Raw genomic sequence first — 22753 nt, forward strand, 5'->3', positions numbered from 1 at the left:
GGAATTTCTCCTAGGCCTTTGCCCTTGAACTAAACACAACCAGAAAAATGGCAGTTAATCAACATGAAGATGGGAAGATGCTGAAGGGAGAGTCACAGGACTCGTCCAAACAAGGTGAAAAGTTTAAAATAGTTATTAAGAAATAGTCATTAATGTACTAGAACAAAGTGTGGACTACAGCACTACCTAAAGTTGGGCGGGCCAAAGGGACCCCCAATGGTCCCCCCAATATTAAAGGGCCCCAAACAAGTCCACTTATTTACCTGTTTGGAAAAATTATGAAGGCCAGGAAATAAATTTAGCAGCAGCCCCCGAGACGGCACTAAGGGTCGCTTTGCTGTCCCTCCAATGACTCCTACTTCCCAGGCCGGGCAGCCACAGCCCTGGGCACCTGCTGTCCTCTGCAGGGTATCCTGGACCCCTCACCACGAAGAACTCCTGACCCCTGGGAGGGAACAACTCTTGTAAATTACAAAGCCCTTCGCTACACTCCACTTCAGAAGATCCCACCAAACTTCCAGAGCAACTGGAAAGATTAATGGCCATTCCCAACCCCGCTCCTAGGGGCTGTTTGTCTGTCCCTCCCGCCATGACTGTCCTGTGGTTATCAGATGGCCGAACGGCCCCCAGAACACCCTCCTCCAGTCAGCTCAGAAAGGAGCCATCAGAGGCCATCATATGAGCACGCTGTGTGTCAGGACAGAACTCCCGACTCCCTCTGGGTGGGAAACCTCCCTGACACACAGCAGTGGAGTGGAGTGGCGTGGGTGGGTCAGCCTTGATGCTCCAGCTATAATCCAGCTCTGTGGGGACTGAGAACATCTGTCTTTGTCTTGCAAATCTTTGCAAAACCAGACTTGCAACTCTGGAAGCGATTCAAAGTCCTGCCTGATACATTTCTCAGTAAAGGGAAAAAAGGGGTGGCAGAGAAGGAAATATTTGGAAATTGGGAAATGAGAAATCTTAAAAATCTTATCCACAAATATTGGTAAAAAGAGCTTTGGCCTTCTGGGCAGGCGAACTTAACTTATTCCAACTACCACCAAAAATTGGATCCAACTGTTCTCTTATAACCTAGTGAATTTTGTGCTGCTATTACCCACCTACTGACTAATTTTAAAAACGAGAGCTGTTTGCACCTGTGTGTGAGCCTGTGTACATATGTGGTAGACGTGTGACATCTTTCTACCCCCGATGGCACTGCTAACAGTAATTTGTAAAAGAGCTCTATTTAATTGGTTTAAACAAGCACTTTTATAAAAATTCTCAACAAATACAGAAATTAACCCAAATGTTTTTTTTAAGTTAGCAAGATATAAAATAATCTTTGGTAAATAAAAGTTTAAGTTTGTTGGTTTAACTAAAATAGGCATGTTTTCAGAGTTATCAGAATCATCTATCACGCAGACATACAACTTTTATTCTACCTCAGTTATTAATCAAGTAAGTTCACATTACCACTGTTACAAAACCTGTCATCCAGAAGAGTAGCTTGGGTGACAGCTGACTTTGTCTAATGTCTCAAAGTTTTCATGAGTATCTAAGTATGATTATGAAAAACAAATGAATTAAATATATGCAAATAAGATGAGTGTTGGTGAGCTTTTTTGCAGTTATTGTTTCCAGTGTCTACTTAAATAGTTCCCTAAGTCTCTTTGGTAACATACAACCTCACTAAGTTAAAGGAAATGAAGGGAACTCACTAAACGGCTGGATCACTTCCAAGTACAGTAAAGTAACAAACCATTACCTGCTGACCACAGGTTCACCTACTTTTGGCTTCCTTGTTACCGAGAAAGGGCAGAAACGGTGCATGTGCTACTCTCTGCCACCCGGACCCCGTCACCCACTCGGACGCCCAACCGAACACAGTGCTTCTGTGTCAGCTCTTTGGCAGAGGACACACAGCCTTCCTGAGGGTGTGGGGAGGTACACTGAAATGATTTTTACGGTGTCGGCTCCGGTCAGGAGCCACAGAGACACAGAACAGCCTTTTGGCCACTGCTGCTTCAGCAATGGCCACAAAAGGAAAAGTGTGCGCATCTGTTTTGGAGTGTCGCCGCCTTCCTCGGAACCAGCTCCTCTGAGGCAGGCAGCCTGGGCATCTGCGGCCGGCAGCCCCAGCCGAGGTCGCAGTGGAGATGCGGGCAGCCACAGCCAGCCTGGGAGCACGGCAGCCTTTGCTGCTCATGGCGCACATGGGCCGCCGGCCACGTCCTCACCTGCGGGTTTTCTCACCAGTGCTGCCAGCCAGCAGGTTCACGAACTCCCGCCCCAGACTAGGCCGCACCACGCTGACTCCTGACCCTGCTTCCCTCCACAGGGCGCCTGTGTTCTCTCTCCCGCCTTCCTCACCCTGCACCTTGGCAGCGGTTCCCTCCATTCCCCAGGGCATGGCGTCCCTGGCCGGTACCCTTGCTGGCTCACCTACAGGCTGGCCTAGCTCGGCGCGGAGCCGGTTCCCCAACTCCACCAGCTGCTCCTTCTCCAGGCGCAGGTGCAGGATTTTGCGGGCTGCCTCCTTCAGTTTCCTCTGGAGTCGCTGCACCGCCAGGCCCTCGGTGCCCGCCGGTCCTACGTCTGCCGGGCCCTGTGAACCAAACCCGCCGATGAGATGAGCCCGTCTATCTGGCAGTGGGGGTACAATGCTCATCTCAAAACTGGCATCCCTGGGTGACAGATGCCATTCCAAAAGGACCCCTGTCTGCAGGCATTAGCAGAGATGGACAATGGCCATGCACCCAATGCCTTTGACAAGTGGCTGAATGAGGCCCCTGAATCTCCCAGTCACATCCGGGTCCTTCTCCTCACCCCCCAGGGTGCCTTTGTGTCTTTCTAGTGAGGACAAGAGCCAACTGGCAGTGCCCCCAGGACCCGTGAGGCTGGAGCCCCTGGCATGAAAGGGGCGGGAGAGGCCTGGTGGGCAGCCTCCCTCCCTGCCTTCCTTCCCGCCCCGCACTCAGCAGCTGGGGCCCCTCCCCTACTCCCTGCAGCCCACTCCTCGGTGTCTGTCCCTATCCTCCCGGCCCTGTCTGGGCACTTTCTCCACCTGCCATCTGTGTGGACTCTTTCTCAGCCACCTGCAGACCGGCCCCTGTTCCCCACCATCCTGACAACAGTGCAGAGTAAAAGCAGAGGCCAAGGGGGGAGGCAGCAGCACCTGGGGCTTCTGGGCCAGCACTCGAGTTCTGAGCACCCCGTACCCCAGTCCCGACCCCAACGCTGTCCTGGACGTCCTGGCCTGTGCCCACCACATGGCTCCTACGCCGACGTGCCATCACACTTGGAGGCGTGTTTGGAGGTGGGGCGTGGAGAATAACAGAAAGGAAAAGAAGAATGGGGGGCTGTCTCTTCAGTCAGGGACCCACAAGGGGCCAGTGGTGTCCAAGGCCCTGAGGGAGCTGGTGGCCTACTTAGGCATGACACTCCTGACCCTGTGAAAAGCCAGTGTGCCCTGACCTGGCGCTGGCACAAGAAACTGGCCCCGAGTGCTGGGCAGCCCGCACTCCCTGTCCCTGCGCCTTCCCGATGTGCCTCTCCAGGCTGGCACGCGCCGTGCTCTCCCGCGGCCTGAGGCACACTGACTGCCCACACAGGCTACTGTGGCATGAAGGGGGCTGTGGAGGTGGGACCACGTAAGAGAGTCACTTGCTTCTGCAGCCCTGCAGCCCCCTGCACCCAGCCAGCGACCCGTCTTCCCAGTGAGTGGGCTTCCACCTGCTCGTCTCTCAGGGACGCAGGACACGAGTGGGGCCCCCGGGCCTGTGGAGGGGCTAGGACAGGCCTGGAGGAATGGGGGCTGGAGCTGGGCTCATGCTCAGGGGCCCCATACGCCCTCAACGGGCTGAGCCATGCCACCATGAAAGTGTCACAGCCTTCCAGGCGTGTCCCAGGGCAGCAGATGACCGGGATGGGGGCTTGACCAGCCTGTTCCTCTGCAGGAACACACTGTACACTCGCTCGTGTTCTCTTACGTGAGGAAAGAACAATCCTGAAAGCAATTTACAAACCTCAGAACGCTTAAGAGATTTCAGATAAAACTCACTCTTCAAAAGCAGAGCTCCGTCACCAAAGATGGCCCAGCACGAGCGCAGGTGACGCTGCCCCAGGCCTGTGATCTTGAATGGGCCATGTTCTCGTCACAGTGGCTGCACACGGTGGGTGGGGGGCTGCAGCCAGGGACCTCACGACGTGGGCTCAGGTGGTTTTACTTTGCTAACTGCCCCCACAACAAAGGAGCGACACTCACGAGAACCTGAGGCCCAGCTGAGACCACTGAATGGCTACGTGCTTCCAGCCCTCTTGGTCCCACCCGGTGCAGCTGTCCACCCCCACTGGTCCAGGTGCCGACTGGAGCAATAGAGGGAGAGGTGTCTCAATGACCACCCTGTTCCCAAGGGTAGCAATTGATGGGCTCCACAGAGAAGTCCTGGAGGCTGAGGCCAGGACCAGAGCGAGCCCCAAACGCGGGCACAGACGGCGCTCTGTCAGGCTACCCCATGGTTCCCCAGCAGTCCCGAGCTTCCCCGTGGAGCCCACAGGAGGACCGAGAGCAAACACTGCCCCCCAGTGGACCCAGCGCGCCCTGGCCGTGTGCTCCTGAGGCAGCCCAGCCCGGTTCTGGTTTTCAGGACTGGGTGGAGTGGTAGGAGGAGGGGTGGCCCTCAGTTCTCTCCGGCTGGGGCACTACAGACAAGGGAAATGTGCAAATGTGAACCCGTGGGCACCTAGCCGGGGGGGTTCCCACTGTACCGAGGACTCCTTCTTGGCTGGAGACGGACGGCGCTGGCTTCCACTTGGTGGAGTTTCAACCTTACAGAGAAGCTGCAGGCAGGCACCGCGGGCTCCACACACCCTGGCGAGGTGCACGTGGTGGCCACCAGCCCATGACTACCTGCCCCTGAGCCGCTGGACAGTAAGTTGAAGACACTGCCCCTTTATGCCCAAATACTTCAGTCTGTACTTCCTAAAAACAGGGACATTGTCTTAATTACCAGTCATCAACCCTGGAAATTTAACGTGGATCCGACACGATGACCCAGAGCACCATCCACCAATTGTGCACAACACCCTTTAGAGCTTGTTTTCCGCTGTCCAGGGTCCTGGGTCCAGCGTCCCCTCCGCCCCCTAACTGGCACCCTGGGCCCGATGACGTCAGTGTGTCCCTCGGTTTGGGGTCTGAGGTCTCCTCGTGGTTACAGTCGGGAGTAAGGCCATGTCCCCAGTGTGGCCGGTCCAGAGGCCCGCAACGTCTGTCAGTCCCAGTGTCGGCGACGGGAGCTGATCCCTCGGCTAAGCGGTGTCTGCAGGCTGCTCCCTGGAAAATTACTGTTTTCCCTTGTAATTGAGACGTCACTCGTGGGACATACCGCATAAGGACCTGCTCCTAATTTTAGCCTTCAGCACCAGTTTTCCAGCTGTGTCACCCTGGTATGTGCTGACGGCTGCTGTAAGGGGGCGCTTCCCTCTCCACATCTTTCTTCTTCAGTCTATTTGCATCAATACAGCCTCCTGAGCCCCATTTCTTCAGTGGACTGTGACCCTGACTCCAGGGCTGACTGGCCTGGATTCCTCGGGGGGGCCCTTAGGCAGGTTCCTATGACCTCGTGTCATGTCTCCATGCTGGAAGCAGCAACCTATCCTGGTTCCCCTCAGCAGTGGGAAGTTCAGAAGCCAAGAGCTGGGACACATGCACGCTTCTCTCTCTGTCTCTAAAATAACCCACGACTCTACACTGGCAACTCCGCCCCAGTCTCCAGCCCCTCTCCCCACATGTAGCTGTCTCCCAACTGTGAGAGCCTCATGCCTGCAGACACACAGCTGGGCAGTTATGCGCGGAAGCCTGGGTGGGCCGGTCTGGGCAGAGGGACTGGCCCCTTGGGTTTCCTAGGCCTCAAATTTCTCACCCAGGAAGTGACCTCCCCAAGGTCACAGGACACTTACACACATAAGGAGCGTGACACCCTGACCAATGTACAGAACTAAGGCCCAGGGAGTTTGTCCCCCAGCTGCCCGGGGAGGGCCGCAAGGGCCTCCAGCCGCTTCAGCTCCCAGCCTGTCTGCCAGGGGGTCAAGCACCTTGATTTCAAATCCTGCTTATCTGCATGATTTCTTCCCTTCACCCTGAGCAAGTGGGCCCAGGGAGTCACCAGTGGAAGGGCTGCTAACAAGAGAACTGCCAGCCCCCGACTGGGACCGAGCACCGGGCAGCACCTGCAACAAGGTGTGGACATGGGGTGGCCGCGGACAGAGCCCCCACGCCAGGATGCACACTTGCGTTGGAAGGTTGTGGGATGGCATCCTCTTCCGGGCAGTGCCGAGGTCAGCCCCCCACGCCACCTGCCCCTTCCACACCCGCCCCGCACGCCCCCCAGGCACATCTGGCCCCTCCTCGTGTTCCCGGTGCCAGAGAGCACCTCGAACCACATGTCCTCCCCCAGCCCTTTCACAGCCCGGCAGCGGCTCTTGGAGGCCCATGCCACTTGGGTCCCTAAGTACCACTCAAAACTGGCTGTACGTGATGGCGTGTGGCCTCCGACTTCTAGGCTATTCCTGCGAGAGAACTCCTAGTGCCCACCAGGCATCAGGTTACTGTCCTAACTCCTTGTGCTGGTGAACAAGTAGGTCACCACAGAGCACCACAGACCCCTGACGTGGTCTAGGAGCCACGTCAGAGGACCCCGTAAGGGAAGTCTGCTCTTCAAACACTGCCATCACAGCCCACGGGGAGCGGGAAGCGGGAAGGGGGCCTGCTGTCAGGTGTGGGGGGACGACATGCTGCCGCATAGCTCTCTCCATGGCTCCGAGCCAGCCCCCGTGCTAGACGGGACCGGGTGCCGAGGGCCTGAGCAGGACAGAGAGCCCCACGACTCCCACAACGTGGCCCTGCTGTCATGGGCACAGGGGGAGCAAACACCGAGAAGCTCATGGAAAAACAGGTTCCCCTCAAAGGAACAGCCCCAAGTTAGCACCTGGTTTCGAGGCTTCGCAGAGAAGGGACTCTTGCTGAAAGGGCAGGACAGCCCTCTTCACGCGTGGGTTTCCTGTCAACGACTTCTGGATGGAGGATCGGAAAGACCCTGAGGACCAAGGCTGGGACTGCCCCTCAACAGCATGTCCACCGAGAACAGAGCCCACCAAGGAAGAGGACAAGCCCCCTCAGGGGCTGGGGGCTCTGCAGACCAGCCATCAGGCAGCATCCACAGGGCACCTTCTGCAGTGAGACCCTAGATGGCCAGAGGCCAGAGCTGATCGGAGGCCAGCACAGGCCACCCACCTCTCTCCCGAGGGCCACGGTGTCTGGGGCTCGCGGCTGCTGCTGGCTGGGAGGCCCCCCGCCTGCCTCTGGGGCTGTCCCGAGATGCTTCTCAAGCTCAGCCGTCCGCTTCCGCAGCTCCAACACCTCTAGGCACACCTGGTCCACCTCATGGGCAAGCTCACACCTGACAGTGCCCTTGTCCAGGGGTTCCTGCAGCACCTGGGGACCATGGAGGACATCGTCAGGAAGTGGTACCACCGGGACAGTGTGCAGGAGGGCAGAGGCGGGTAGTTTCATCCTCGGACGACCAAACACAGGGATCCCCGCAATGATTCCTATTGGATACTGCATTGTCTGAATTCATCACATACACACTTAACAGGGATAATCTGGAAACAGACTCCGTTAATTAACAAAGAAACGAAAAGAACATCCAGGGGGACATTTTCCCCAGGATAATCAAAGCATCGGTGATTTCCAAGAGAAAATGAGAAGCTCTTATTTAAATGTTTATCCTGATTGTAGTGTGTGAGTGTGTGTGCAAGCCCGTGAACTTCAGCAGTGAGGTGAGACTGGAAACAGCAGTCCAGGAGCATCGTAGATGTGAAGACCCCTCCCCCAATGTGTGTACAGATCTATGATCCTATTAACAGAAACAGGAGAGAGGTAACGTTCACGTCCATCGCAACAGTAAAAATGTATTTTCAGTCAAGACAAAGCACCAGATTTCTGGAGCATCGCCTGCTCCCTGCAGCAGGTGGAAAGCTCAGAATAGTGTTTCCAGTGGGGTGTTCTGTTTCACAGAAGATGCAGAGTCTAAAGAACGGTGTAATTATGTATTTCTCGACTTAAAAAGACATGTAAAATCTCTTTATGTTGTCTCATGAGAAACAGGTGTGCAAAAGGCAACAGGATGGCAGGACACCAGATGTACAGCAATAAGAAAAAACAGGTATGCTGGACTTCATCAAAATTAAAACCATTTCTGCTTCAAAGGACATTATCAAAGAAGTGAAAAGACAAGCCACAGAATGGGAGAAAATTTTTGCAAATCGTGTATCTGATCAGGCACTTGTATCCAGAATATTAAAGAACTCTTACAATTCAACAACAGAAAACAAACAGGCAAAGGACTTGAATAGACATTTCTCCCAAGAAGACATACACAGGGCCAACAAGCCCATGAAGAGAAGGTCAATGTCATTTGTCATCAGGAAAATGTCAATCAAAACCACAGAGATACACTTCACACCCACCAGGACAGCCATAATAAACAAACAAACAAACAAAAATAACAAGTGTCGGTGAGGACGTGGGGACATCAGAACCTCACGCACCACTGGTGGAAAAGTAAGATGGTGCGGCCACCGTGGAAAACAGTTTGGTGGCTCCTCAAACATCACTCAGACAGTGACCTCACGACCCAGCAATCCTGTCCTTACACACACCTCAAAGAACTGAAAACGGGCTTAAGAGAGCCTTGTGCAGGGCAGCCGGAGGTGGACACTTTGTCAGGTGAAGGGACAAAGTGTGGGGTGCTCACTGGGCCTGCCCAGTCACTAAAAGGATGAGCTATGCTACGATGGATAAGTGTTATGAAAAGTGAGACGGGCCACTCACAAGTCACCCTGCGTGACTCCAGCTGCACGAGGCTCCGAGCAGCCAGGCTCAGAGACAGGAGGAGCAGAGGCTCCAGGGCCGGGGGCGGGGATGTCCGTGTTTCACGGGGACAGATTCTGCTTGGACGATGAAAAACTTCTGGGAATAGACAGCAGTGACAGTTACATAATATCATGACTGTACCTCCTGTCACTGAATGGGCAGGCACACTTGGAAATGGTAAACTTTTGCTATGTACGTTTTGCCACAATAACAAAGGAGATTTTGTAAATGTGCAACAATAAAGAACAGCTGTGACCCCAGTATGGTGAAACGGGGGGACTGTGCACATCTGTCCTGCCTGCACAGGACGCCGTGACTGTGACTGCCCTGGCAGAGCAGGGCTCAGAGGAGTCGCCACTGCTGCTGCATGCTCCTGCCAACCTCACACCCAGACGGGACACCACTGAAGAGTCCTGCAGGGCAGCAGGCAGCATGGCGGCAGAGAACAGGCTCCTCACTCGCCCGCCGGTGCCACCCGTCGCCGGACTATCTTCTTGTCTCCCAGGCACTTCCTGTGCCTCCTGGGAAGGCACACAAGACAAACCAGCCACTCCTCACAATAACCCATCCGTTGGAGGGAAATAGGTACAGAGAGTTCCAGCGACATGTCTGAGGTCACAACAGGGCTGGCATCCAGCAGCTGGCTCCAGAGCCCGCATGCTGCCTACTCCAGGAGCACTGCCCAGTCAGACACGTGCAGGGCCTGAGTGTCTGGGGGGTGGCCGTACCTTCTGCCTGAGCCGGGCTACCAGGAAGTTCAAGAGCTGTGCTCTGTCTCCCAGCCTCCGGAGCGCGAATCCTGCGGACGCGCCAGCAGCGGGCACAGTTCCTCCTGTAGAGAGAGTGGTTCTGTCAGGCTCAGGTCCCCTAAGGCCATGACAGAAGAACAGCCATTGTCAGTGCTGGTCCCCCTCGATGTGAAGGTGAGTGCATGGGACTGGGTCCCCACGAAGACTGAGATGTGCTGAACATGAAGTACAATCCTTTGCCAAGAAAGCAGGAATTTTTACAGGAAAAGTCCAACCTTACCACCGGGTGTCTGGTGGAGGTCAAACGGCACCAGTCTCCTAGTCGTTGGGGAATTAAGAGAAATGTCACACAGCCCACAAAGAAAAAATCACAACGGACATTAGAAGTTATTTTGAACTGAATTATAATGAAAACAGTGCTTATCAGAACTTAAGAAATGCATCCATAGCTGTCCTCTCAGAAATATTTACAGCCATAAAACAAACCAAAATAATAATAATAATAATAATAATAATAATAATAATAATAGAGAAAATAATATTTACAGCCATAGAAGCTTATTTTAAAAAAGAAGGAAGGCTGAAAAATCCATGAGCTGAATATCCATTTCAAAATATGAGAAAAAGAACCAGCAAAGTAGAAGAAAGGAATGAACAAAGCTAATGTTAGATACTGAGGAAACAGAAAATAAAAGTATAACCAAGGATCAACGAAACCAACAGTTGGTTCTTTGAAAAGGTTTTTAAAATAATAAAACCCTGGTGAGACCAGGCAAGAAAGATGGGAATAGAAACAGGGTGGTGACTGAAAAGGCCATCTCTTTAGATCCCAGAGGCTTTAAAACTCATAGGAGGAGACTGTAAGCAGCTCTATACCAAAACTTTGACAATTTAGATTAAATGGAGAATTCTCTAGTAAAATATAACATAAAAAAATGACACCTGGGCCGGCCCCGTAGCTCAGGCGGTTGGAGCTCCATGCTCCTGACTCCGAAGGCTGCTGGTTCGATTCCTTGAGTCCCACAAGGGATGGTGGGCTCCGCCCCCTGCATCTAAGATTGAACACGGCACCTTGAGCTGAGCTGCCGCTGACCTCCCAGATGGTTCTGTTGGTTGGAGCGCGTCCTCTCAACCACAAGGTTGCTGGTTCGACTCCCACAAGGGATGGTGGGCTGTGCCCCCTGCAACTAGCAACGGCAACTGGACTTGGAGCTGAGCTGCACCCTCCACAACTAAGATTGAAAGGACAACAACTTGACTTGGAAAAAAGTCCTGGAAGTACACACTGTTCCCCAATAAAGTCCTGTACCCCTTCCCCCCCAAAAAAAAAAAATGACACCCAAGGGGCCGGCCCAGTGGCTCAGGCGATTGGAGCTCTGTGCTCCTAACTCCGAAGGCTGCCGGTTCGATTCCCACATGGGCCAGTGGGCTCTCAACCACAAGGTTAACGGTTCAACTCCTCAAATCCCACAAAGGATGGTGGGCTGCACACCCTTCAACTAAGATTGAACACGGCACCTTGAGCTGAGCTGCCGCTGAGCTCCCGGATGGCTCAGTTGGTTGGAGCGCGTCCTCTCAACCTCAAAGTTGCCGGTTCCGACTCCCACAAGGGATGGTGGGCTGCGCCCCCAGCAACTAGCAACGGCAACTGGACCTGGAGCTGAGCTGCGCCCTCCACAACTAAGACTGAAAGGACAACAACTTGAAGCTGAACGGCACCCTCCACAACTAAGATTGAAAGGACAACTTGACTTGGAAAAAAGGCCTGGAACTACACACTGTTCCCCAATAAAGTCCTGTTCTCCTTCCCCAATAAAATCTAAAAAAAAAAGAAAAAAGAAAAAGAAAACAGAAACAGGGAACATCTTTCAAAACGTTTATGAGGCCAGAGTAACTGACATGAGCATCACGAGGAAGGCAGGTTACAGTCCAGTCCTACTCATTGGCACAAGTGGAATAATTCCCAACAAGATGCTACTGAGAGAACATATAGCATGTCGAGTTTATTCCAGAAACACAAGGTTGGTTAACACTGGGAACCAGTGTGAGCTTCGTGCTCTGGAAGAGGTGGGCATGTACACCAATGCCCTCTGTCACGGGACTGACGTCGGGGCATACACACAGGACGGCAAGGGGAAGCAGGCCCACGGCTCTGCAGCTTTCTAGTGTGATGCGGTGCTTCTGGTCCTTTCTTTCTTCCTGTATTTCCCAGCTTTGGTGCTGGAGCAGCCACAACCCAAAAACACCCATGAGCTCAGACTGGGACGAGGAGCCCAGGCAAAGGGAGGCCACGGGCAGAGAGCCTGACCCCGTGCTCCCTGTGCACACGGGCACCCGGGAGACATGGACCCCACCCTGCACTCTTTAAACGGCAGCAGCCCTCCCAGTGAGAGCATGTGGGGAGGGAGGTGTGCGCGGTGGGGGGAAGAGGGGGCACAGAAAGTGATTCTAAGTCGTGTGCAGCGTCCCTGAGGAGCCTGTGTGCAGTCTAGTAGTGTCCATACAGCCCAAGCTTCGAGAGCTGGGCCCTGCGGCACAATACCACCCAGGCCTCACACAGCCTCTGGCGCTAGGCCGACAGGACAGGCATCGCCAAGGCCCTGAAGAGTAAGTGCACATTTGAGCCCAGACCAAGAGCGTGGGCAAAGGTGGGCTGCCTCACCAAGTACAGGTAGGACTAAAAGAGATTTAGTAAGAACCAGACTTTAGAACACGACACTCAAAACATCCAATAATAGAATCCAACATTATCTATCACACTAACAACCAGGAAAATCTCAGCTTGAATGGTAAAAGGTACCAACAAGATGACACAGGTGTTGGAACTATGTGATATGGATTTCAACGCACCTCCAACAAGCAATCTGATACACTCTTAAAATAAATGGAAAAATGAGTCTCAGCAAAGGAGTAAAAGATATAAAGAAAAACCAAATGGAAATTTTAGAACTGAAATTGAAATAAAAACCTCACTGGATGGGCTCAATATCAGAATGGAGATGACAGAAGAAAGAATTGGTGAACTTGAAGATGGATAATAGAAATTATCCAATCTAAACAATAGAGAAAACAGATGGAAAAATAATAACAGACCCTCAGGGACCTGTGGGAGAATAACAACAGATTTTACTTTTTTTAAGTCATCGGACAAAGTCCCAGAAAGAAAAAAAGAGTATGAAAAAATACTTGAAAAAATAATGGTTGAAAACTCAAATTTGGCAAAAGACATAAACCTTCAGATTCAGTGCCAAATAGGAGAAGCCAAATAAATTTATGCCCAGACACATCACAAATTTCTGAGACTAACGACGGACTCGCGGAAGCGGGACCTACAGGGAACTGATTCAAGTGGTGACGGCGTTCTCCTCAGAAACGCTCACCTGACTTCTCACTGGAAGGAAGTGACACAATGTATTTAGTGCTAGAAGCAAACAACTGTCAACTCCTCACGAATATGTTCTTCAGGGATGAAGGGGAAACAGAGACATTGCAGAAAAAGGAAAACTGAAGTCCACCTGCTGTCAAAGAACTGCCGAAGGAAGTACTTCAAGCAGAAGGGCACTGACAGTGGAACGGAACAGGACGCCAGGAATACGGACGAGTCATGGAAAGGCGAACATCCCGGCACCTGCGGCGGGCGACGTCTCTCCTCTCGAGTTTTTAAAATGACGTTTGACAGTTAAAAGGCGCAAATGAGAATCCTGTGTGATGTGGTTCTTGGTGCATGGGGAGATGGCCTCTGTGACAACAAAGGGGACGGAGGGGCCTGACCAGTGGTGAGGCTTCCGTGTTCCACCTGAGACGGTAAAGTGCTGCCACAGTTGACTGTGACGCGTAAGTATACTGTAATCTCTGGAGCAACCATTAGAATAGCTACCCAAAGAAATACACTAAAAAAGTGTAGATAAAACAGGACACTAAGCAATGTTCAAGTAACCCACAGGTAGCAGAAAAGAGAAAGCTGAGGAACTGAAGACAAACATTAAATGGCAGGCTTGATCCTAATGGCAATAAGTGCCCCAAGTGTAAAGGACATACATGTATCAATTAGAAAATATTAGCCAAATGGATGGAGAAAACTGACCTGGCTGTATGCTGCCTTCAATAAATTCACTTCAAGTAAAATGACGGAGGTAGGATGACGAAAACACAGCACGCACACACTAAAGAAAGAACATTTGCTCAGCGACCTAACTGGTATCAGATGGAGTGCCCTTCGGAGAAAGAAAGTTGCCAGGATACACTACGTGATGACCTAAGGGTCAACTCACCCAGGAAACCTAACAATTCTAGACGTATATATCTGACAACAAAGACTCAAGACACATTGAGCAAAAACTGACAGAATCGTGACAAAAAATACAGATTTGTATTACAATAGGAATAAAAAAAAAAGTCAGCAAACATTAAACTTAAAAGTGAAATGATGAAAGTTTTTCCCAAGATCAGGAAGAAAGTCAGCTATTACTAACATCATATTGGAGATTCCAGCAGGAGAAATAATAGAAGAAGAAGAAATAAAAGATAGCAGCCCTGGAAAAGAAAAACCTTCCATTATCTGAGACGAGCCGACGCAGGCAGCGTCCTGCTGCTTTCCTTTCCTTCCTGAACAAGTGACCCTATGAGCCGCTAGGTGGGTGGTGTGAGGGTGCGCCGGGACTGTGTTGGTGACCCTGGGTGGGCTATCCGCCTGGGGACAGCACCCTAGCCAGGTGAGGGGGCGCCTGTGTGGTGGGCAGCTTGGCTTGGTGGTCAGAGCACGGACAGGGCCAGGGAGGTGCCCACAGAGACGGCCCATGTGGGGAGGGGAGGCGACCACAGTGGGAGGCTGCTGACGTCCAGGGAAGTAAGTACTGTGAGAGCGGAGCCCGGCTGCTCAGAGTCGGAAAAGGAAGTCAGGAAAATAGAACAGGAGAAAACGAGAAGGGACCCGTGATGTTGGACTACGCACAGAGGAACAGGCTGACCGCTACATTTGTCTTAAAATTAACACCTTCTGTTGACCAAAAGGCACCAGTAAAGGAGTCAGTGCCTGCTGTTTAAGATCCAGCCTGTGGCATTTGCTATGGCGGCCTGAGCAGACTCAGACCCCAAAGACACAGGAAAAGGTGGTCAACTCACTGACAGGATGACGTGAAGTTAAGCCACAACCAGATGTCCTACGGGCTCAGCACAACGGCTACCATGAGAAGGACCGACGACACTAAATGGTGGCGGGACGAAGACCTGGCTGCCCCACAGGGTGTGTGAACATGGAGAGCGGCCGGGCGTTGTCACCAAACATCGTGTAGGAAAAGCAAAGCACAGAAGTTACAGCATGGGATTCTGTTCCGTGAAAATGGAAACTGAACTGCAGGGTGAGGGTCAGCACCCTCACCAGCTGCCTCGGGGTGCTGGTGACGGGGCCCGATGTCGGCATGGTCCCCACACCGGACTTTCTGGGGATTTGCATTGCAGTTTAGAAAAAAGACTGACAGAGTGCGTGCCACAACGGGACAGGGACTCGCACCTGTGGCTCCTGCTGAGGTGCTGACTCTGGGCTGAATGTCAGCATTAGACGAGGACACCCTCGAAGGCTCTTCCAGCTGTTCTTCCAGGGTTTTAAATTTATGCTTCAGGTTTTGTATTTCTGCTTCAAGGGCCGGAACATAATCTGCCAAGAAACCCCACCAAGACCATAAACACAGGCGACACAAGGGCACACGCATTCCCTCTCATTAGTGTAACTGAGCTCTGCCTGCTCGTGTCGCTGACCCCTACACGGTCCCCGGGCACCCCTGTGCCATCCGCCCCCCATGGAGGGCTCAGCGATCGGCAGCAAACCCGCAGCACGCCCCCAACCCCACGGGCCGTACAGACGCAAGCACCGTATCCTGAGCGCAGAGCCATCTCAGCGGCCGGGTGTGCCTCCACCCCTGGCCACACAGAGATCCCGCTCTGCACAGGCGGGGCGCCCACCTCCGCCTGGCAAGGACACTCCAGGAGAGCGCCCACTCGCCCAGCACCGTCTGAAGCTGACTCTAGTTTCTAAGGGTGTCAAGTATGTATTCATCCTTCACTTTTTGTTCCACTTTACCAACAAAACGTTTTTATCCCATATATAAAAACTGATGTGCGAGCCCTTCTCTTGGAGGAAGAGCAGCCCATCATACTTTGAAGTAATTTATGAAAGGGAGGCACGCACACAAGACTCCGAGGGACACCTGCTGCGGACCCAGCGGAGCCTGAGCCGGCCCTGCTGTGCCCTCCACGCCCCTCACCAGGAGTGGGGGCAGCTGCCGCCGCCTGAGTGTCAGGCTGCTGTGTGCCCGCGGTCACCCCTCCTCGCCGGGCAGAAGGAAGGGCGTGGCCACTTAGAGCTTCCATCTCTGTCCTCATCTGTGCAACAGCGTCTCGCAAGCTTGTGTTCTGCTCCTGGAGCCGCCGGATCTCACTCGATGGAAAACTCTGACTGATTTCTTCTTCCTGACGCCTGAGGAGCATCTGTCAGATACAGAAAAAGAAACACAACAGTTGTGGCTACAAGAGAGACCAGTCTCTGCACGTCCAACGTCTTCCCACCCTTTGGGTCTCTGCTGCCCCTATCGGTCCTCCAGGCGTGTAGGGACCTTCCTTTCTAAATTGACAGAAGTATGAAACCATCTCTTTTTTGTCTAGCTTTTACAAGATAAGACTGCTGCTTTTCAAAGGTAACTTTTATTGAGAAATTTGGGCACCCTTCCTTTTCAGTCAAAAGTCATTAGTCACCCGCTGGTGACTAATAAGAAAGACCAAATGCAGGCAAGGGCATGGAGGACGGATCCTGCACACGTACACAGCAGCCATGGAAACTCTGGCGGGTCCTCACACAGTTACACACAGGGTTGTCGTGACCCAGCAATTCCAGTCCTCGGCAAATACTCGAAAGAACTGAACAGGTATGAAAACAGAAACTTGTCCAGACACGTCCACTGTAGCACTGCTCACAGTAGCTCACAGACACACTCAAATGTCCACTAATGACCGATGAAAATGCAAAAACAAACTGTAACTCAGTGGGATGCTGTTTGGCCACAAAAAGGAATCGAGTTCTGACACACGCTACAACACGGATGAGCCGTGAAGACATCACACTAAGTGACCGGGACCTGCAAGCACTCAACGTTATACGCGTGCTCCAGGAGCTAAAGAAAAACAAGAACATACACAGAAAAGAAATGGGAGGGATTAAAAAAAGAAGCACCTGGCATGTGGAGGGATGAAAAACACACCATCTGAATCAAGAACCACCTGGATGGGACCGGAGTCAGAGCAGGGCAGACACCGCCAGAGGAAAGAGTGGTGACTGTAAACACAGCAAAACATTCGAACGAGCAGAGCGACAGACCAGAAGGGGACGCATGACTAGCATCGCAGCGGACTCGGGAGCAACAGGAGCCGCCCCACGCAGTGAGCAAGAACCCGAGTGCTTTATGACATAGTGGACAAAAATTTTCAAATGTGATGAAAACATTAAGTCCACAGACCCAAGAAGTCCAATGAAGCTGCAGCAAAATAAACACAGACAAGCACCCCACAGAGCATCAGAGGCAAATGGTACAAATCAGTGATACAGCGAAAACTAAGAGAGGACAGAGGAGAGGTGGCTGGGTTCCATGCAGAGGGGCAAATGCGCCCTGTCCTGAGAGCTGGGACCGAGAGGCCGAGGTGGCAGCACCCAACACGCAGAGGAAACGCAGCCCCTCAGACCCCCAGTTGGCGAGATACCCTCCAACGCGATGGACGTGACGGGCTCCTCGGCTGTGGACATGCGCACTGGCCATGACACCTAGAAAATCAGACACCACTGTCTGATCCTAGGAACCCACTGTCTTCAGACACCAGCACAGAGCGGGGACTGTGGCCGCGCAGCAACGAGTCCAAGCTCAGCCACACCCTGTCCGATGTCCCCCTGCAGAAGGTCCCTGCCTCCTCCCGCAGGCCGCGGCTGTCCCAACGCCAGAGCACGGATCTCCCAACACAGGAAGGAACGCCGCCCAGGACGCAGTGCCCGAGGCCTTCCGACTTCTCCCACCTGTGGCCACTGGCTCCCAGGTGGTCTGTGAGGGACAGAGCAGCTGTGGAGGGGCTGCCAACAGGACCGGAGTGGCCGGCGCCTGTGCAGCACCGACACGTGCAACCCATCATCCCACGGCCACAGGTACGAGGCCGGCTCCTGACGTGCAGGCCGCACGACGCTGGACTCCGCCGTCTGCCGTGCGCTGTAAGAATGTCCACGGCACGAGAAACACCTAATGCAGGAGCGGACAAAAGGACTCGGGTGACACCGCGTGGCCTGAACCACGGAGCAGGGGCACATGCAGAAACACACGAGATACGGAGACAGTCACGCGGAAGGAGAACACAGAGAGGTCGGGTCTTGCTGAGCAGGGCCTGTCTTCCTCCGTGTAATGAGTAATGAATAGCGCGGGCAGCCACTTCTGAGCCTCCCACGAGGGCAGCACATGCTGGGTCACAGCACCCATCGTGCTTTGGGAGGGGCGCCACCACACGGGTGGGGGACCCGGGATTCGGGGTCACAGGTGGATCCCACCCTAGTCGCCTCCCAATCAGTGACGTGCACAGCGCCAGCACGTGTTCACCGGGTCCCAAGTCACTCTAGGTGCTAACAGCTCACTGATCTCCGCAGAAGCTTGGCAAGACCAAGCCAGCTGATTCCAGAGACCAGTGTGCCAACCTAAAACTCCGCTGCTGGCCACATGAGACTTTCTCTTCCAGGATGAAGCTCTTTTCCTCTGTTCGTCACCGTCCCCGCTTTTCACAGGCCTTCCTAAAGTCATCCACTGGCTCCTATGACTGCCCTGCCCTGCCCACCAGCTCGTACCCTGGGCCCAGCGCCCACCCTGACACTATACACGGGAGGGGCGACGCAGGAGTGTGCCCACACCTCCTCCACTCCTGCACATCACGCAGGATGGCACGCTGGAGGGACACGGCGAGGTGCCTGGTCACCCCACTCAAATTCTTCCCCTGCCACCATGAGGCAGGACGGGCGTCCTCATCTGTGAAACAGGGACAACAGTATCAGCCTCCAGGCACCAGGGTGGCCGGCGGCTCTGGGGGTCACAACCATGTCATCCCAACCAAGCCTCAGCTGTACAGGTCAGATGCTGTCCCCCTGCGGCCGTGGGGAGGAGGGGCCTGCACCACGGTCCCTTGAACGGTCACTGCAAGGTCACCAACAGCTCCTGCTGGGGCTCTGTGCCCATAATTGCCAAGTGGGCTGTGGGCAGTTGCAGACATGTGCCCAGTAGGACCGTGGAGGCTCAGCTCTGTGCCGCCGGCTACCTCCCACTGCAATTTACATCCTCCTGCTACTGCAGACTCAGTCTCTGCCCAGAGGCCCACAGAACCCCGGCAGTGTGACCCACCCTCACCTGCTGTCTGCGGTCACACCTGCCAGGGTTATAATCCTGGGAAGTGGGATGTGGTCACACCCGAAGTTACCCCAAGAGGTGGGACGCGGTCACACCCAACAGTTACCCCAGGAGGCAGGACACGGTCACACCAGAGTTACCCCAAGAGGTGGGACATGATCACACCCGACAGTTACCCCAGGAGGCAGGACACGGTCACACCTGGCACAGTTACTCCAGAAGGTAGGACGTGGTCACACCCGACAGTTACCCCAGGAGGCAGGAACACTCACACCCAACAGTTATCCCAGGAGGCAGGACACAGTCACACCAGAGTTACCCCAAGAGGTGGGACACGGTCACACCCAACAGTTATCCCAGGAGGCAGGACACAGTCACACCTGACAGTTACCCCAGGAGACAGGATGCGGTCACCCCGGGCACAGTTACCCCAGGAGGCAGGACGCGGTCACAACTGACATTGTTATCCCAGGAGACGGGAAGTGGGAAGTGTAGGGGTGGCGACACCTGCGGTTTCTGGCTCTAAACTTGGTCCCACTGTGTCTTTGGAACCGTGTTGCAGCACCCTCCCCAGCGTCCTGGCTGGAGCCTGTCTCTCCATCGAGGCTGGCCCTTGGCCAGCAGGTAGCCTCCACTTGCCTCACTGCCGGGGCCCCATGGCCAGGTCCCCTCTGCACAACCAGAGCTGTGGGACCCGTTTCCTAGGGATGGATGGGTGCTCGTGTCGCTGGCCCCCAGGCCCACTGCTAAGGTTCTCTGTTTACCTAACAAAGCAAATAGCCACTGACAGGCCTCCTGGGCCACTGAGCTGATGCTTGGAGATAAACGTCTTCTTTTAATTGCCAGCCTGCGGGGGATACATCAAAGGAAAACATGGAGGGTGTGACACGGATGAAAAGCAGCATTTGCTTTGTTTTTGTGCCCTACAGAATGTCCCTGTGTGACAAGGACCCATGCAAAGAGCCCCTGCTATGGACCCCCCACCAGGCCCCACTGACCACGAGTCCCCAGGACGGGGGTGGGACCCAGACGTGGGCACTTTTGTAAGTGATGGACGTACTCTGTATGGACCTTGTTGGAAGGGTGGGCCGCATGGCTACATTTGTGTCAAACTCATTCAACTGTACACTTAAGATCTATGCATTTCACGGTGTGTAAATATAACCCATTTTAAAAAACCACCACCAAGGCCGGCCCGGTTGCTCAGGCGGTTAGAGCTCTGTGCTCCTAACTCCGAAGGCTGCCAGTTCAATTCCCACATGGGCCAGTGGGCTCTTAACCACAAGGTTGCCGGTTCAACAGCTTGAGTCCCGCAAGTGATGGTGGGCAGCGCCCCCTGCAACTAAGATTGAACACACTTGAGCTGAGCTGCCGCTGAGCTTCCGGATGGCTCAGTTGGTTGGAGCGCGTCCTCTCAACCACAAGGTTGCCGGTTCGACTCCCGCAAGGGATGGTGGGCTGTGCCCCCTGCAACTAGAAAACGGCAACTGGACCTGGAGCTGAGCTGCGCCCTCCACAACTAAGACTGAAAGGACAACAACTTGAAGCTGAACGGTACCCTCCACAACTAAGATTGAAAGGACAACAACTTGACTTGGAAAAAAGTCCTGGAAGTACACACTGTTCCCCAATAAAGTCCTGTTCCCCTTAAAAAAAAAAAACACAAAAACTCATCAAACTGTACATTTAAAAAAAACACAGAAAACCACCACCAACAACAAAAACCTGCAAAGAAAAGAACCACTCACAAGCCTAGAACGATCCTCGCTCATCAGCCCGTCAGCTCCTCCTCCTCTCTCGTCCCCCAGTGTCTCACTGTCCTTCTGGCACCTCTGGCCGTGGACCAGGGCCATGTGGGGCCAGACCCTAGCTGTGCTCCTTCCAAGTGACAGCTCAGGCTCAATACTTCGGCTGCCTGCGTCTCAGCTGCCTTGGTACCTACGTCAGTCGGAGATTTAAAGACTCGACAGACGTGAGCTCTGAGGGCTGAACCAGGCACAAGGATGCACTCAACAAGCTCTGGCCACCACTGTCACTACCTGCTGAGCCCGGGGCTTCAAGACAGGGTCACAGCACAAAGCGACCTGTGCCGGTTCTGGGGACATACCACAGCCACAACGTCCCATTAACTGTCTGCCACAGCACAGTATTGGAACTGGGATTTTTAGAGATTTCAAACGCTGCAGAAACAAAGAAGATTCTGGGTACGGACCACACTCTATTTATGCAGTCACGTAGGAAGGAACACAACTGAAGAACCAACCATGTGGTTCTGTTAGGTCCTATTTTCCCACGGCTACCCCGAGAGCAGGTTCAGGAACACTGGGAGCTGAGCAGGGGGGTTCCCAGGACGGGGAGGGGGCACTAACCTGCGCCTTGCCCTCGTCCTCGGGGAGGAGCCCGCGTGTCCTCAGCACCTGCACGGCCTGGTCTCTCTCTAGGGTCACAGCCTTCAGCAGCACCTCCTGGTCACACAGCTTCCGCTCCGCCTCCTGGAGCTTGGCGGCAGCCTGGGCAAAAGGTGGGACTCAGTCCACCTGGGGCGGGTGGGGAGGGAGCAGTGCCAGCCTTCCGGGTGGAGAAGGCAGGCGTCACACACACGAGGAGATGTGCCACGGGAGCCAGCGGCTGAGGGGGCCATCACCCGGCCACTGCACTGGTCAGTGGGGGAAACAGCCAACGGACCTCCGTGCGAGGCTGCTGGGCCTGGCGGGCACGTCCACCCTGCAGCTCTTGTTACAAATCACAGTGCTCCATGAGGTCCACGGTCACGGTGAGAGCCCAAGAGGCCCCTGTGGCACCCAGTGCGTGCCCAGTGCCCAGGTCCTCCTTCCACAGGAGGCCAGCGACAGCCATGGTGGGGCCCTGAACACACACCTGCTCCCTGGCCACAGTCAGGCCCTGGATCAGCTCCTCGGACTTCCGGTAGTGGTCCCTCTCGATGCTGGCACAGCGGTGCTGCCAGTCCAGGCCCAGCTGCACCTTCTCGCGCTCCAGGCTCTGCTCCCTTTCTGCCGCCAGAGACAGCTGCTGCTGGTACCTGGGGCATCACAACCACGGCACATTAACATTTTCCTTGGCAGTAACGCAGGCCAGGGGGCACAGACCTGCAGACACTGGAGAGGGTGCAGAGTCGCGACAGGATGAGGAAAGCCCTGGGCGAGAACCAGACTGGCTCGCAGAGTGCCGCTGGGGGCTCTGCATGGCCGCCCGAGTGTGGCAGCAGTGACAGGATGGCATGGTCATTCATGGGATTGGATGGTGTTGTACAAGCCTCCCTCACATCCACTGGCCTCGAGGAAACAGCTAGCGTGCTATGAGGGCCACGCAGCTGGCACTCAAAGACGCCTCTAGGGCTGAGCACGACCCCAGGCACAGCCAGCAAGGAAGTGGAGACCCAGCCCTACAGCCACTGGACATGACCTCTCAGGCAACTTGAGTGGGCAGAGAAGGGGGCTGCAGCCCCAGGGACAGGGTGGCCTAGTGACATCTGGGTTTCAGCCTCGTGAGGCCCTAAGCAGGGACTCAATGAGCCATGCCCAGACCCCTGAGCACAGAACCGGAAATAAATGGGATTGACTAAAGCATTAAGTGTGCGGTGATTTGCGGCAGGGCAACAATAAAGTAATACACAACAGGTCTAGAACCCACAGGGACCGCAATCTGCA

General features: G+C 54.1%; 1 protein-coding gene across 1 annotated transcript in view; it reads right to left on the reverse strand.

The window, feature by feature from the left end:
- Positions 1-22753, reverse strand: part of CCDC57 (coiled-coil domain containing 57) — an 87771-nt gene that overhangs the window by 44249 nt on the left and 20769 nt on the right. The window contains 7 exon segments of the mRNA XM_033090174.1: positions 2428-2590; positions 7277-7477; positions 9649-9752; positions 15179-15322; positions 15930-16152; positions 21455-21595; positions 21963-22125. Of these exon segments, the coding sequence (XP_032946065.1) occupies positions 2428-2590; positions 7277-7477; positions 9649-9752; positions 15179-15322; positions 15930-16152; positions 21455-21595; positions 21963-22125 (1139 nt within the window).

Source organism: Rhinolophus ferrumequinum, chromosome 21 (genome assembly GCF_004115265.2).
Source record: "Rhinolophus ferrumequinum isolate MPI-CBG mRhiFer1 chromosome 21, mRhiFer1_v1.p, whole genome shotgun sequence".
In the NCBI taxonomy this organism is placed as follows: Eukaryota; Metazoa; Chordata; class Mammalia; order Chiroptera; family Rhinolophidae; genus Rhinolophus; species Rhinolophus ferrumequinum.